The sequence below is a fragment of the Aptenodytes patagonicus genome, chromosome 5, assembly GCF_965638725.1.
Source record: "Aptenodytes patagonicus chromosome 5, bAptPat1.pri.cur, whole genome shotgun sequence".
NCBI lineage: Eukaryota > Metazoa > Chordata > Aves > Sphenisciformes > Spheniscidae > Aptenodytes > Aptenodytes patagonicus.
The window spans coordinates 31,777,501-31,793,598 of NC_134953.1; the positions used below are offsets into that span (position 1 = coordinate 31,777,501).

Sequence of the window (16,098 nt, forward strand, 5' to 3'; positions counted from 1 at the left end):
AATTGCTAAACTTATCTTTGCTTCTTCCCATATACTTATTTAAATAAACTGGGTTTTAGCATACAGCTGGTTAGGTCTGTCTTTTCAAGGATTTCTTTCTTTGTTTTTATGTATATATCGTGTGTTGTATTAATATAGGTGTTTGCCAAACTATTTTTAAAAACAGTCCAATGACAATTCAGAGTATTTTTCTGCCTGGTTGTCTCCAGAAGCAGGCACTGCTGCCCTGCGAGAGCTGGCAAGAAGCACTGTAGCAGCATGGTGGGGTCACACAGCCTACCTTGTCCCTGTTCCCAGCAGCACAGAGGGGGTCTGGGCTGAGCTGCGCAACCCCAGCCTGGGGAGCTCGTGGAGGCTGCAGGGAGTGGGTAGAGGCTGGGAGTGGGAAGGTGGAGCAAAGAGCTGAATTATATCATCCTTTAACTTCAAGCTACAGTTTTCAAAGCCAGTGACAATATTTCTGATTAAAACAATTAAAGTTTTTATTCAGTTTGTTTATTGCAGTATTAGTAATCTGGAAAAGAGATTTGCAATAATAACGTACATTTTTTTCTACTGTTAAGTGCTTTATTATTCTGTCTTTGCCAGAAAGCACATTTTAAGAGCTTGGATTCAAAATTAAATACGACCTAAAATACAATTACAATAACTATCCATTTAGTAGTTTTTTTCTGTTAGTTTTGACATACGGTCAATATACTTATGCCAGTTATTAAAGACATTATTTTATACTATGCTAACTATTTAACATATTGCAGCTGCTGTAGTAAATACAGACTGATGACCAGGGATGTTGAGGAAGCATGTTACATGAACTGCTTCTTGCGTTAAATTACTATAGTGTCTGTACCTAGATAAAGAAAAAAATCCACCATACTTGATAAGAGAAATTTATATTATTTATATGGAACAGAACAAACCAATTTACAAGAAAGGCACTTAAGTGGGAAGCTTATTTATTAATGAGTGTAGTACACAAGCTAATGGGGTTGTAATGCAGATGCACCTAAAGCTCGGAGGACAGCAGTCTCCAGGCGCCGCTCACCACTTCAAAAGAGAGGAGAGAAAGCACACTTGAAAAATATTTCTGTGCAATTCAAAACAGAGTTACGTAAAGTAGTTTTGTCTGTCTCATCTTAGACAGAAGGATGGTCTGTGAGCATCTCCATCTCTCCTGCCACAGGACGTCAGTGGAGTTTCAGAATAGGAATGTGCTAGGGCTGTAATTCACAGCTTTCACTAGATCCCACTTTGTCCTCCACAAGGGGGTTCGGTAAGGTCACATCAGGTCTGCATCCCGGGGCAGCACCTCTGCACAGAGAAGTCCAGAAGCTCCTGGATCCCAGCAGCGAGACATCCCACTGGGATCCTGGGGTTTGCAGGAGGGTGGGAGAAGCGAGGGGCATGCTGAGGCCAAGGTGATCCATGAAGGGAAGAGTTTGTTTAAATTACAGTTCCTGTATTCAGTCTTTAACAAGCTTATTTTGAGGTAGCAGTTTATAGACTCTTATTTCAGTTAATTATAACAGCAGTTTTTTGAAACAGTATTTTTATTGGTTTTATTGATGTGCCCTACTGTTTTTCCAATCCTGTGATTGGGTTCTGCTTGGTTACCTGGGAGAAGAAAAGCTTTCCTCCCCTATTCAGAAGATGCAGGGAGCGCCTGCGGCAGAGGTGGGCAGTGGGCTGCTCGGGAGGTGGTCCCGGGCAGGGGCCAGCAGTCACAGGAAGCCCCGTACCGCTCCCAAAGGCTCCCACTGCCTTCAGAGGGCTTCCCGTGGTGTGCCTGCAAAGCCACCTCAGATACGGCTTCGTGTCTCTCCTCTGCGTACGTGCATGTGCAAAAGTGACTGTCCTGTGAATGCAGTGGGGTGTAATTACACAAAACCTCCAAAGAGGTGATCCATGGTACTGTAGAGTGTTGCAGACCGTAAACAAGAAGTGCTGGCAAGTGTTGATTAAAATGAAGGAAAATACTCCATATTTTTTGTTTTTCCTGCTGTTGTAGGGTTCTATTTCTGGTTTTGAGGCCTAATTGGTAAGAAGTAAAGCCAATTCTTCATTGGGTAACACCATTTTAGGAAGGATCCTGCCAATGCATGTGGGAGACAATCTCAAAGCCCTGTAGAAAAGCTTTGGGGGGAGAGAGAGAGTATATTTATTAACTCTGCTGTTTAATTGGCTTGTATTAGCAGTTTTTTCTGAGCGTCCTGTTCTCAGCCTATGTTGACATGAAACTTTGGATGATGAATGCCTGCTAGGAACCCAGATCTTGACAAGTTTCATTATAGTTTCATCTGACGCCAGTGTTTCTGTGGTTTCTGAGTGTTCATACCTGGTTTAAAAAACCAAATGAATACCATTTCTTTGCACTGATGTTAGAAGCTTCACAGTAACATGGGGAGGGTTAAACTGGCCTCAGGGGCTTTGTCTGGTACCTTTCCTGCCATCCTTTCGCCCATACAGCTGCTTCGGTGTGAAGTGCATCAGAAGGGCCTCATTCACGTGATGAAAATATTTTCATAATTTTTTCAAGCAGCAGATGGGCAGCACATCTCCGGTTGTGGCAGGATTGTGCATGTCAGGTCATATGCTGATCTCTGCCCTGATGGGAGATCCTGCATGTCAGGCATCAGATGAGCCTACGGTTGGTCCTAACAGGAGATGCTCAGAGGGCAGAGACTGCATTACACCAAGACTGGGAAGTTGGTTTGAAAAATGGCCTGATGAGTTGAATTCTTAAGAGGTTTCTGATTTATCTGTATCTTAATTCATTTTAATAGGCTGGAGTATCTGCAGGTGCTGTTGATTATGATTCTTGGTGCTCACTTTCAACTGGAATTCATGCACTAACGCACATCAAGGTGGACATCCAAAGTCAGAGCCCAGTCCCAATAATTCAGCCTTAAGTTTTCCTCCTTCAATTTCCCCATGCACCAGTGGAGATCAGAGACCCGGGTCTTGCAGTATAAGGGTTGTAATGTGTATTTTAACTGCCTTAGGGTTTGGTGGGTTTTTTTTAAATCCATGCATAATTGGGATTATATCTATCTTAGATATGTAGAAAAAAATGTAAATTTTACTTCAGATACCAGTTAGTAACTGGGTTATTACTATGAGGCATGCTTCTGAATAGAGGTGGTGGTGGGGTTTGTGTACGAGGTGGTGCTACATGGCAGTTGCACAGAGCTGGGAGATAGTGGGGAGAGCTGTGGTGAATACCCTAAAACAGAGGAGCTAAGTAGAGAAGCGAAGGGAGTCTGGTGTGCCATTTAAGGGTCCCCTGCAGCCAGCCCTAACACAGTTAATTGCCTGTGATAAAACCGACCTCAGAAGTCTGATGGGAGAATTCTTTTATATAAGAAAAAATGTTTTGTAACAATTTCTTATAAGTGCTAAAATTAACTGACTTTCTTTTAACCTAATTTTAGATAGAACTGATGATATCACCTATGCTTAATGTTGCCTAACATCTTGGGTGAGAGTGTGCTGCTGCTCATAACTTGGCTGAATTTTTGCTTTAAAGCATTTCACGTGAAGCATCTGGTTAATTGTTGCTGGTTGAGGGTCTCTTGGGCATGCATTTGGTTTCCCCCATTCTCAGTCTAGAACAGGTTGGTCCTCTCCCACGAGAGGATACACAGAAATTGGTTTTTTTTTCTTTTTTAGACAAATCTTCCAGTTGTTCTGCTGCCAAACCCACTGATTTGAAACAGAAATATTTATGAAGAGGCCACTCTGATACTAGGAATATAGTTGTTCTCCAAATATTGCCCAGCTGTAGGCCTTTGAAAAGTTTCATTCATAGAGGGGGAATGGGTCTCTCTGGGGAGGGAGGTCTCCGGGCTGTTTCTGGGGCTGAGCACAAAGGCGATACAACCTCATGGTGCTGATGAGCACCAGAACTAACTATAATTTTCTTGGCCTGCCTGAATGACTTCTGCTAGCACAAATGAGGCAGAAACATGCAGGATGAAATCTGGAGAGAACAAGAATTAGTCTGAAAAATATGTGGTTGGGAGATGGGAAAAAAGCAGTACTTGAACTGGTGACCAGCATAGAGGTGGACCATGAAATCCACTGTAGAGCATTAAGGTCAGACAACGAGTAGTACTGAGACGGTCCAAACAAGGTGGGTTAAGGAGGACGGGCAGGAGGATGGGTGGTGGCCAGGGTAGAAAAAGGGCAGAACATTGGAAGTGGGCAGTGTAAGGAGAGGGAAGAAGGTTGTCATGGAGTGGACAACGAAGCAGGGCTTGAGGCATTGGGATGCACAGCAGAAGATTGAGGTGGATGAAGAACCATAACTTCTTAGTGGTTGTCCTTGCACCTTACCATTGTTTTAACAGAGATCTTTGTCCATAATGAGATACACTTCTCTGAAAACACAATAAATATGTTCAAGAAAAATAAACCAAGCACACACATAGCATTGTTTTCCTTGAACGTGTTTCTTGCGTTCCTAGGAAAGTCCTCTGCTCACTGATTGCTGTGTTTCCTCCGTGGTCTCACAGTACCGTATCCCAGGGCAAGATCTTGTTTGAAATCTGTGTCTCTTTATATAGAATTCCAATCAAAACTTTGATGGTACAGGGCAGTGAGTAGCATTTAATGACCTTCAGTGCTATCACTTGAGTCTTTTGGGCATTGACATTGATTTTCCTTATCTTGGCATGTGAAGACAGGAGTCTCACTCCCTTCTTTAAAGTGTTTGCTGGTATGCACTAGTAGCACAGAATAAGCAGGCAGCAGCAATGGGCTGCGTATACTGCTTGCTTAGCCAAACTCCGTTTGGTACCTGAATTTAACATCTTTAATTGCAAGAGTCAGAAAAGAGACTAGGCCATTTGGATACCCCTGTATTTTACTCAAGAGGTGCATCTGTTTATTTGGAATTTGTATTTGATACCCAAATTTTTGTGCAGATGCTTCTTTTTCAGGGTAAAAGAGAGGTACCGTTTTAATGCAGAATTTCTGACCGGTCAGATCCGTAAGAATTTAAATCCTCAATAACAGATAAAAACAGAATGGAGAAAATATTGCAAAGGCTGTATGACAAGGAATAAGTCTTACTCAGTTCTGAGTTCTTGTACTCTTCCATAAATGCATTGATTTCTTCTTAATAGGTCTTAAAAGAAACTGCGGTGGGGTCGTTCAACAAGAATTGGGGTGTTCATTCTGTTTATTGCAGCTCTCATCCTTTTTTTAATCTCTTACTACTATCATACAGACACTTCATTTATAAGAAGCTAAATTAAACTATGTAAGGATGTGCTTCTCCATGAATTTTAAACCTAAAAAGCTGCTCTGTTCATTGATTCAGTTGTGGGGAAAAAATGCAACACAGACATACGGCTATTTGAACTCTTTATTTGCCACATTTACAATATTAATAACACTGTTTCTAGAAGTTGTCACATCAAGTAAAAGATCTTCATTCCAGACTGTCTTTTGGGGCCAAATTGAGACTGGATGCATGCATTTAATAAATTGTAGTCTCAAGTAGTCATTTTTGTAAATAATTAGCTTCGGTGAAAGAATAAGTTAGCATATGGTATGCATCTAATGTTGCAAATGTACATACAGCAAACTTTCCTATTAATCAACAGTCAAGCACTGTAAGTTGGGTCTCATACATAATGAATTGTTCTTAAACCTCATGGGTTTCATTGATAGAAAAATAAGAGAAAACACAAGTGTAGTAAGCTTTTGAATAAAATTTAACAAGATTGCTCTGCATCCTGTAATCGTTTTGGAATCATTAGAGACCAGATAATTCATCTGCAGTTTTGGGGTGGCTTTAGCCTTCATCTATCAAAGAAAGACTATGTAAATGACATGTTGATAAAATACATTTTTATTTAATTTCACAATGAAGGCTTCAGTAAAAATGCCAGCTAACTCTACATTTATTATGTAAAGAATAATGCTGCATGACTGAGTCTCGTTTTAATGTTAATTTTTGTGTTCTAATCATTACTGATTCTTCCATTTGAAAAGTAACACACCAGCTATTTCTCTAAGAAAAAAAAATATTGGTAAGACAAGCACAGACGTATATAGGTCGGCCTTCGCTTTTCAGACAGTGCAACTTTTTACACCGGCCTGACTTCTGTTGACTTCGCATGCATGAGCATTGTGTGGAGAGTTGTCTTCAGTCATTTGCTGATAAAATAAGAAAATGCCATTTAAAAAAAAAGTGCATAACCTTTTAAATTATATTTGCTCCTCATACCTATTTCATGGCAAGAGTTACCGTTCAGATCCTAGAGAATCAGCAGTGAATTCTCCTGCAAATGTAAAAATTTACTCTGATTTACTCTTCACAATTAACTATACTAATGACTCTAAGCTGTGGTGATGCTTGATCCACCTGATATGCCCCAGGTGACCAATGCCTAGGGAATAGTTTAATCATAGAATCATAGAATCATAGAATCATTGAGGTTGGAAAAGACCTCTAAGATCATCGAGTCCAACCGTCAACCCAACACCACCATGCCCACTAAACCATGTCCCTAAAATCACGGATGCTCACTGCCAGGAAACATCCTGAACTGATGGTAGCTTTGGTCGGTGCAGGAGCCAGTCCGAGAGGCAATATCCTGAGTAGCAGGCACCATCAGGAAGGGCATGTGCTCACGTACAAGGGCTTGTCTGGCCCTTGGGCTGCAGCATGGCATCTTGTGGGGAAAATAACCCAAGGACCCTTTCCTCTCACTGGTCTCAAATCACTTAGAGACTCTCTGCTCCTGTCTGATGCTCCGAGGACTGTTTTGTTCCTCAGGTGACTCACAGAGGGATTATGGATACATCCTAAACTCTCTCTGAAGGTGACGACAGAATTCTACTGTAATTGGGCAATATTCCCAAATATGTTTTCCTCTCCACTCATGGACAGTTTCCTTCTGTAAGATCCTTTTCCATAAGCCTGATGTCAAAACCCCCTTTTTTTTTTATTTATTTTTCTTTTTTAACCCTGGCATGAGGGTAAAAGCCATTGAGAAGTCCACCCACATTCCCCCTCTTGTTTGACATTAAGTAGGTCTGCAGTTTCCAAGAGAGCCATGTCTAAATTGCTGTCAGATCGCATCACGCGCTCCAGCCGCCAAGCAGGGCTGCTGGGTCATGTCAGAGCCCATTCGTTATAGTCGGAGTCTGCTGCAGCAGCGGGCCTCTGGTCTTTCTCCCTTAACAAGAGGATTAGCATGACAGCCACATGGAGCTCTTTACGGACAGTCACCAAACACTTGCTTAGGTTGGGCTTCAATTACCCGTTGGGACAGCCGCCGAGGTTGGGTCTCCCTGACGTGGTGTAACCTTGGGTCCAGGAGTCCAGGTCCCTCTGATGGGCTGCCTGTTTTGGGAAGGTTTCTATAATCTCCCCCCAACACCCCCCCTTTTTTTGTGTGTGTGTGTTTTGGTTTGGTTTAGAGGAATTTTGAAGGGAAAAAAAAGGACCTTTTAATACAAGGTACTTGCAGGATTTTTTTCCTGCTGTTTTATTTCTGTCCCCCTTTCCTCCATTAATGCATTCCTATCAGAGCCTTTTTCATCCTTACTGGACATAGGGTAATTTTGATAACTTTTGGACCTGTTTAAGGCATAGACGTGTAAGAAATCTAATGGCCAAAGAAGTGTCAAAATACAGAGGAGGAAAAACACCGATGTGTCCCGCTGACAGTTATTCTTCCTACTTAGCCCAGCCTGGAGGTACTCTTCAAACTGGAGACGCTGAGTGTTGTGCTACCCTATAAATGTGCTTGCAGATTTCCAGGGACAAACTGCAATGCTTTCTATTACAGGTTTAATTAAAATTTAGTGTCTGTGTCTGCCAGGTAGTTCCGTCTCTTTTTCCTGGTTGTAAATTGTGAAGCCGTAGGCGCTGGGGAGCCTCTGGAGCAACGTGGGGAAGTCAGGGCTCTCTTTCGGAGGTGGGTCGTGGCCTTCTGCTCTTTTTTGCCTGCCCCCAACTCTGCCCATCACACCTTCTGCAGGTGTTGGGTTTCCTGCTTGGTGTTCCTCCTCTGCACTCTTCTTTCTTCATCTATCCATGTTAGACTCAATGACATGGAATTTTGATGTTGATTTTGATGAAGGCAGGCTAAGAGAAGGGTTTGGTGAGATTTTGTGCCATCTGCATTGTGAAGAGTATGGCTGATGGTTGCTTTTACAGCATTCTGGTCATAACAGGATCCAAAAGCCTCTTAATTAGGACCAATTTATTTCTATTTTAATATACAATTGGTTGTTAATGAACAAAAGTGCTTACGGTTTTTGTTCAGGTAACACAGTGGAAAAAATTATGGATGCCTTTAAAAAACATAGAATGGGATGTGGTTGAGTGTCCAAATATGTTTATTTTCTGCATAGATAGGATACTGCAAACCCAGTGATTTTTAGTGCCATGTGTACCATGCTGCCAATGCACAATTCAGTTGGTAACAGCCTGGCAAAGACCCTAATTTCCATGAGAAGAGAATGGGAAGTTGTATGTAAAAACATACATTCCATGTCTTGTTTTTCTATTTATTTTTTATTTTAGGTCTTTATCCCTGCTGTTACCTGAGTGGAACTGTTGTAGTTCTTATAGTAATGTAATAATGAATTATCTGAGTCTACCCACATGTACCAGTGGCCCTTAGCTGACTGCCATCTAGGAGGATGGGTTTGGGGGGGGGAGGGGTTGTGCGAGTTGGGGACCTTTTTTGTTTTGTATCTTAACCAAATTGAAATAAAGGTGACTCTTCATTAGCTCAGCACCTGTCGCAGTCTATAAACCTCTTCTTAGGCAAACCACTAGAGGGTCAGGTAGTTATCCAGGGATAAAACATTCGGGTATGTGTGGCTACAGACAGTGGAAGCGAGCATTGGATGTTATGTTCAACCAATCAATTATATTTAATATATACAAATATTTTATAAATATACAAATAAATATATAAATATGTTGTGGGAGCCGATACAACATTCTCATAATATTTACCCTAAGGAAGCTGCCAGCTCATAGCTTTACCCTAAGGAAGTTGCCAGCAGAACCGTTGTGATATATTCTCTTCATTTTAAATCAGACAACTCAAGGTCCATCTTGTAGTGTTTCCGTTAAGGTTTATTAAGGACAGACTGAGGCAAAAAGTAGCTCAGAAATGAAATAAATAATTAAAATCATACCAATTTAGAACATGACTACCCACTGAGGCTTCTCACAGCATTTCTCTGGTTTTCATAATGGTTAAGCTATTTAGGATGAAGCCAATCTGCTGCTTACATGTTTATTTTGGAAGCATGTTAGAAACTTCCAGTTTTTTGGCAAATGGTTTGGAAGGAGCCTGTTAAACTGAAACAGGTGGTGTTTCTGCTTTTCTCCCCCTCTACTAAAACCATCTTTTCCTTCATTTCATCCCATGCAAACATAAGAAGTCACAGAAGAGACGCGGCTGGGGTGGAGCCTCAGGAAGATACCTCCCAGCTGCGTGGAAGCAAGAGCCCAGTGGCTTCCTTAGTTTGCTCAGTCTTTAAAAAGAGCTGTAATGGAAATAAATATGTAGGATTGCAGTAAGAATGGTATGGAATAGCTGCCTATGTGTAAGCTGAAGCAGTAGGTCTGCACCTGGGCTGTGGTGGATTCCTGTGCTGGGACTGACCCTATGTCTCTCTTGGACTTCACCACCATCAAGAGCTGAACGCACAGGCTGGAGATCTGCAGCAGCAGCAGCAGTCGTTCCCTGGCCTGGAAAAAAGTCTTCTTTTGAGAGATATCCAACTTAAATATATATATTATTTTTTTAGATGTCTGCTTTTTATAGCTTAAAACAAGCATTTTTTTTCTGTTTGAGGAGTATGTAGTTTTAATTAAGCATCACATTATAAAGCCGTGTAGATGAGTCAGTCATTTGCAGCTGAATATCCATTTAACATCACCACAAAGTTAAGACAGACATCTAACTTACTGCACACGTTAGAGGCTGGTACGTTAATGCAAACAAAAATGTTTCAGTTAAAAAAAAAAAAAACCACAAAAACAATGTAAAAACCCTACAGTAATGATTACTTGTTGACCAAGTGAAAATACCAAAATCTCCACTTGAATTTTTTGAGATGCCAGGCAGCACCCAACACAATTCACTAGTGAAAACAAGTGCAATGACAGTCTCCGATGAAAGTCTAAGTGATTTAAATAAGACTACTGCGTTTTAAGTAAATGCTTCTCATTATTCTAGCCACATTGCAAAAAAAGGTGTTGGTACATTTTAAGGAAAGATAATGAAACTCTCCAGGGCAAAAGTAAAGCAGTCAGATTTCTTACACCTTCTGTTTAGTTTCTTGCATTTTTAGATGAATACGCTTATTTTATTTTCCTGTATAAAAGTAAAAATTACATCTTGTTGAATCACAGGTTTAAGACATAAGCTTTCCATAGGTAAAACAGAGAACAAGTGGCCACTTGACCATCACCTTGTGTGCTGCTGGCTCTGCGCCACTGGTGGCTCTACAGCCTGGAACACGTCCCTTCCTCTGGAGATGACCAAGGGCAGGACCCACGCTACAGGCTTGGGGAAGAGTGGCTGGAAAGCTGCCTGTCGGAAAAGGACCTGGGGGTGCTGGTTGACAGCCGGCTGAACATGAGCCGGCAGTGTGCCCAGGCGGCCAAGAAGGCCAATGGCATCCTGGCCTGTATCAGAAATAGTGTGGCCAGTAGGAGTAGGGAAGTGATCGTGCCCCTGTACTCGGCACTGGTGAGGCCGCACCTCGAATACTGTGTTAACACTGAGGTGGACACTGAGGACACTGAGGTGCTGGAGCGTGTCCAGAGAAGGGCAACGAGGCTGGTGAAGGGTCTGGACAACAGGTCTTATGAGGAGCAGCTGAGGGAACTGGGGTTGTTTAGCCTGGAGAAAAGGAGGCTGAGGGGAGACCTCATCGCTCTCTACAACTACCTGAAAGGAGGTTGTAGCGAGGTGGGTGTTGGTCTCTTCTCCCAAGTAACTAGTGATAGGACGAGAGGAAATGGCCTCAAGTTGCGCCAGGGGAGGTTTAGATTGGACGTGAGGAAAAATTTCTTTCCTGCAAGAGTGGTTAAACATTGGAACAGGCTGCCCAGGGAAGTAGTTGAGTCCCCATCCCTGGAAGTATTTAGAAGACGTGTAGATGAGGTGCTTAGGGACATGGTTTAGTGGGCATGGTGGTGTTGGGTTGACGGTTGGACTCGATGATCTTAGAGGTCTCTTCCAACCTTAATGATTCTATGATTCTATGATTAAAAAAAGAGGGTCCCTTTTTTCTTGTTGTTCATTGCTAAAGATCAGGCACAAGTAGTTAAGATGACTCTTAGATGAGTATTTCTCTCTAATGGTATACAACTAACTTTTTTCCTGTCCATCTTGACATTAGAGATGCTCAAAGATGAATGCATGGAGTAGGGTGTTCAGAAACATTCCAAGAAACCTAACATTGAGCAGAGGAATTTCACACAAGGGGGGAAATTTCCCGTGATTTAACTTCTCTCCTCTCCTTTTCTTCTTGTGAATGTTTTGAGACAACTTTTACCTTGCATTTTGAAATGTACGTACGGTTTAGTTGGACCAAAGTGTGGCTTTGAAGCCTGAGAAAATCCTTTAAAAGGCAGCTGGTGTTTTAAGTTGAGTTTTTAATGATGAGGTATTTTGTAGAAGGAGTGCTGCTATGCAACTTCGGAAAGAGAAAGGGGAGGAGGGAAGGGAGGGGAGGAGGGCCAGTAGAAGACACCCATGCATAAGTTATGTTCATTCTTTTTCTTTATTAATGCTGTCAAATTCCCAGGAATGGTTGTTAGTATTTCCAGCCAAGCAAAATTAATATGAAGATTTTTTTTTTAACTTTCTGCCAATTTGAAGCTCCCAGTATATATGTTGGCAAATTGACTTTGTATCCTATAGGAAAAGAAGTCAATGCATTCTTAGGAAGGAAGGCATTTTTGTCTTGCAAAGCTTTTGCTTTCTTGACGAGGGTGGAGGTGGCCATGGAGGTGGCAGGCGTTGTGAAAGTGTCTGGTGTTGAAGTGATGGGAGAACGGTCTCACCAAAAACATCTAGAGATGTTCAGCAGTGAGAAGGCACTGTTCTTAAAAGCAGTAATTAAACAAATTAAAAAATTAAGATTTATATCCAAACAGTCCTGCCAGGGAAGACCTGGTGGAAGTGAGGAATATGTATGTGATGGCAGGGGGAACATATCCGTGCGTTGGGATGGCTAAGCCTTGCTACGGTACGCAGCACGTTCCTGCAGCCCTCCCAGCTACACAGATAGTCAAAGCAGCTGCTGTAATTCATGTCTTCTTAAAGAAATTGATGGACCTTTACTCTGTTCCTTATATTAAATATGGAGCTGATGGCCTGATGGTTACCTTGAGGCTTCAGGCAAAGCCCTGAGCAGCCCATGCACCAGCCTCGGTAGCACTGCACCTCACCAACACTGGCGTGCTGCTTCCCACCTGGTTTGGGGGAGAACGATGGTAGATTGGTGCCTTTCTGGAGCAGGAGAAAATTACGGTGCCTAACTGCCAGCGTCAGGCTGGGGCGGTTGGAGGCAGAGCCGGGAGCCTAGCTGCTGGGGGGCTGCTTGCTTGCAGAGCAGCGAGGAGACAAAGTCTTTTGGTTTTATGATGATATTACAGTCCAAATCATTTCCAGACTCCCGAGAATGTGAAACAAGATGATGTGAAAAACATAAGGTTACTGTAGTTTTGAGTGCTTTCTATGCTCTTCTGGATAAATGGAGCAGAAAAGTCTACCAACTTCTCTTTGAGATTTCAAAGGCATTATTATATTCTGTAGTTATTATATTGTCATAGCTCTAACAATCCACAGTAAAACTGAGCCATATTCTGCTGAGTGTTGTACATGTGCAGAATAATGGATTATCCATGGTGTCGAGAGCTTGGTTTGAGGTCCATGTCGTAAGTATTCATGCAAAAAAGTTTATGCACAGATTCTCATACCTTTTTTTTAGCAAAGAGATTATTAAATAGCAAAATAAATAAAGTAGACATCAGTTTTATGAAGCAAATTGATACTACTTCCTACACACACACACAAAAAATCAAAAACATTAATTTGGTAAATAAATGGAAAGAGAGAAATAAAATTGCACTTAATTTCTAGCAAAGTGGATCCAAAGCTGATTCTTCATTTTTGTTTTGCCTCTGCTCCAAGCCACCAACTCATATTCTTGTGCAACTGGAGTATTTTAATTGTCCGCCTCTGTGTCCCTCTTCTTCTCTGCCACTTTCTAATCAGTAATTAGGTGGCCTTCAGTGGTTAACAATTAATCAGAAAATGAATTGGGGCTGGGGGAGATAGCAGGGCCGTTTGATCATGCATCAGGCAAGTGAGGGCTTCGCTTCTGAGAGTAACCCTGAGCCAGCTCGCGCCTGCACATCATTTATCCTGTCCAGAGGCAGAGCCGAGGCTGGTGTCTGATTACACCGACGTCCCATCGTGTTCAGCTCCACGAGCTGTTGTGGATCAAGCGTGTGAAGGCGTTTGGTCTTTTTGCAAAGGTGCCTTGTGGCAAAAGCAGACCTGGTGTCTTTTATGCTGTTACAGGTACGTTGCACTGTCGTGGTTTAAGCCCAGCTGGCAACTAAGCACCACACAGCCGCTCGCTCACTCCCCCCACAATGGGATGGGGGAGAGAATCAAAAGAGTAAAAGTAAGAAAACTCGTGGGTTGAGATAAAGACAGTTTAATAGGTAAAGCAAAAGCCGCGCACACGAGCAAAGCAAAACCAGGAATTCATTCACTACTTCCCATCGGCAGGCAGGTGTTCAGCCATCGCCAGGAAAGCAGGGCTCCATCACGCGTAACGGTGACTTGGGAAGACAAACGCCATCACTCCGAACGTCCCCCCTTCCTTCTTCTTCCCCCAGCTTTATATGCTGAGCATGACGTCATATGGCGTGGAATATCCCTTTGGTCAGTGGGGGTCAGCTGTCCCGGCTGTGTCCCCTCCCAGCTTCTTGTGCACCCCCAGCCTACTCGCTGGTGGGGTGGTGTGAGAGGCAGAAAAGGCCTTGACTCTGTGTAAGCACTGCTCAGCAGCAACGAAAACATCCCTGTGTTATCAACACTGTTTTCAGCACAAATCCAAAACATAGTCCCATGCTAGCTACTCTGAAGAAAAATAACTCTACCCCAGCCAAAACCAGCACACACACGTTTCATTTTCTTCAGCTTTCTGCTAGGAGGGAACTAACAAAATATTTTCGCTCACTTGCAGCATGCTCGAGCGTACTGGGGAATTTGGGTTGGTTTGCTCTTTACCCATACTTGGGTGGCAGAATCACTCTGGTTTTCTCTTTTTTCCATTGTCTCAGGTTCTCATGTATTTTGATATTTCTACAATTTTCTCTCCTTTCACCTGCTTTGTGACACATTCAGCCCCTTACCAGAAGACTATGCTGTTGAGTTTTAGCAGCACACTTGAGGAACTTCTTGTTCTGGGGTCTGGCTTTATTTCCAGTTGGGGGAAAAAAAGCTGCAATAATCAGAAAACCTTAGGATGGCTCATCAGTGGTGCTTAAGATTCTGGATATAAGAAGATTGCTGGCAGGGCTTGCTGTTTTGGCAGTCACCCTTGATGTTGTCTCCTTATCGATCTTCCCACCATTTCTCTCGGGTGCATTGCTAATGGGCTCTGTTTGTTTATCGGTACCCTGAAATCGGTCTCTGCAGTTTTGAGAGACACCCACCACACCATGATCTCGTAAAGCACCAGGAGAGCACCACCACCCCTTCACCAGCGCTGCTTTGCCTAACTGAAAGCATACGGGTTGGGAAACATGGCTGGTTATTTGCAAATCCAGTGTTCACATTTTCATTGCGCTCATACACACATTGCTCTTCCAGAGGAAAAGAAAAAAGTAGAAAGGGAAGAAGTGCATTTTTGTTTGCAGGTGCTTTCTGTTTGCTTGCTTTGCTTTTCAGTATCCTGCAAGCACGAGCTGCCATTGAAAATCGAATGAATTCTCAATTGCTTCCTTCCAATTCAATAAGTGGAGGAAAGCAGAAACCTGCCACCGTCGCTGGAAGGAAACGGGGCAGAGGAAGGCATGGGTTCGGCAGAAAGCTGTTTCCTTTCCTCCTTTCCCCGGGGAAGGTCCCTGGGGAGACAGGACTGCACCCTTGGGGGATGTGGAGGAGGAGCACCTCCATCCACCCTGGAGGCAAAAGGATGCATCGTCTACCATGGACTTGGGTGGTTTTCTTGCTCCCTGACATTTCCCACTTATGCTTGGCATTTTCCTCTCACCAATCTTTTATGAATGTTTTTACAGGTGTAAGCCACCTTGTGTCATCATTGCATTTCTAGAGGTGACGAGGATGCATTTTTGTTATTGCTGTTACGAATCTTTTCACCTTTATCAGAGCAGAAAAAAGATGGACTCTGACTCCAGATTGAATGCTTTTGAGATGATACATTTTTCTGCTAATGTAGGGAGTACGAATATTCATTTTTATAATTTTTATCATTATAATTTTACAATTCTCTCTCACAGTAGGACAGAGTCCTCGGCCACTTGCGAGGTGTGCGAAGGCGCGGAGGAGATGACGGAGCCGCTGAAGCAGTGCACGGCCTGGCTGCACGCCTACTTCTGTGAGCCAGCGAGGACGGCGAGCCTTCCCGTGCCGGCCTTCCACCACCCGCTGCTCCAGCGAGGTCTGTGCTGCGGTGCCACAGGGTGCCCGTCCCCTCCCTGCTCCCTGTGGCTGGAGTGGTGCTGGCTCCCATCTCCCTGATTCTTGGTCAATGGCAATAAAAATGATGCAGTTCAGTTCCCGATGGTTGCTGGCTGAAAGGTTTGATTATGAACACAACTGAAGGGCAGTAAGCTTTTCAGTAATGTCGTTTACTTAAACTAGCTTTTTGCCAGCAACAGGGGGGTTGAGGCTTAGACATGTCCATGTCAATAGACCTGTGCCATAGAAGCAGTCAGTGATAGGTTGCGTAAGGTAGCTATGTTTTTATTCCTCAAAGTTGTTATAGATAATATTTTTATTTTCTTAAACAAAGAACAAGTATTGTTACAAAGTAGTTATGGTACTCATGTATTTAGATAAA

At 42.9% G+C, this 16,098-nt stretch overlaps 1 protein-coding gene across 2 annotated transcripts in view; it reads left to right on the top strand.

Annotated features, from left to right (window-relative positions):
- Positions 1 to 16,098, top strand: part of MGMT (O-6-methylguanine-DNA methyltransferase) — a 173,584-nt gene that overhangs the window by 122,510 nt on the left and 34,976 nt on the right. For both annotated transcript variants that reach the window (XM_076339231.1, XM_076339230.1), the window contains exon 4: positions 15,536 to 15,696. In XM_076339231.1, coding sequence (XP_076195346.1) covers positions 15,536 to 15,696 — 161 coding nt within the window. The remainder of the gene's footprint in view (positions 1 to 15,535; positions 15,697 to 16,098) is intronic.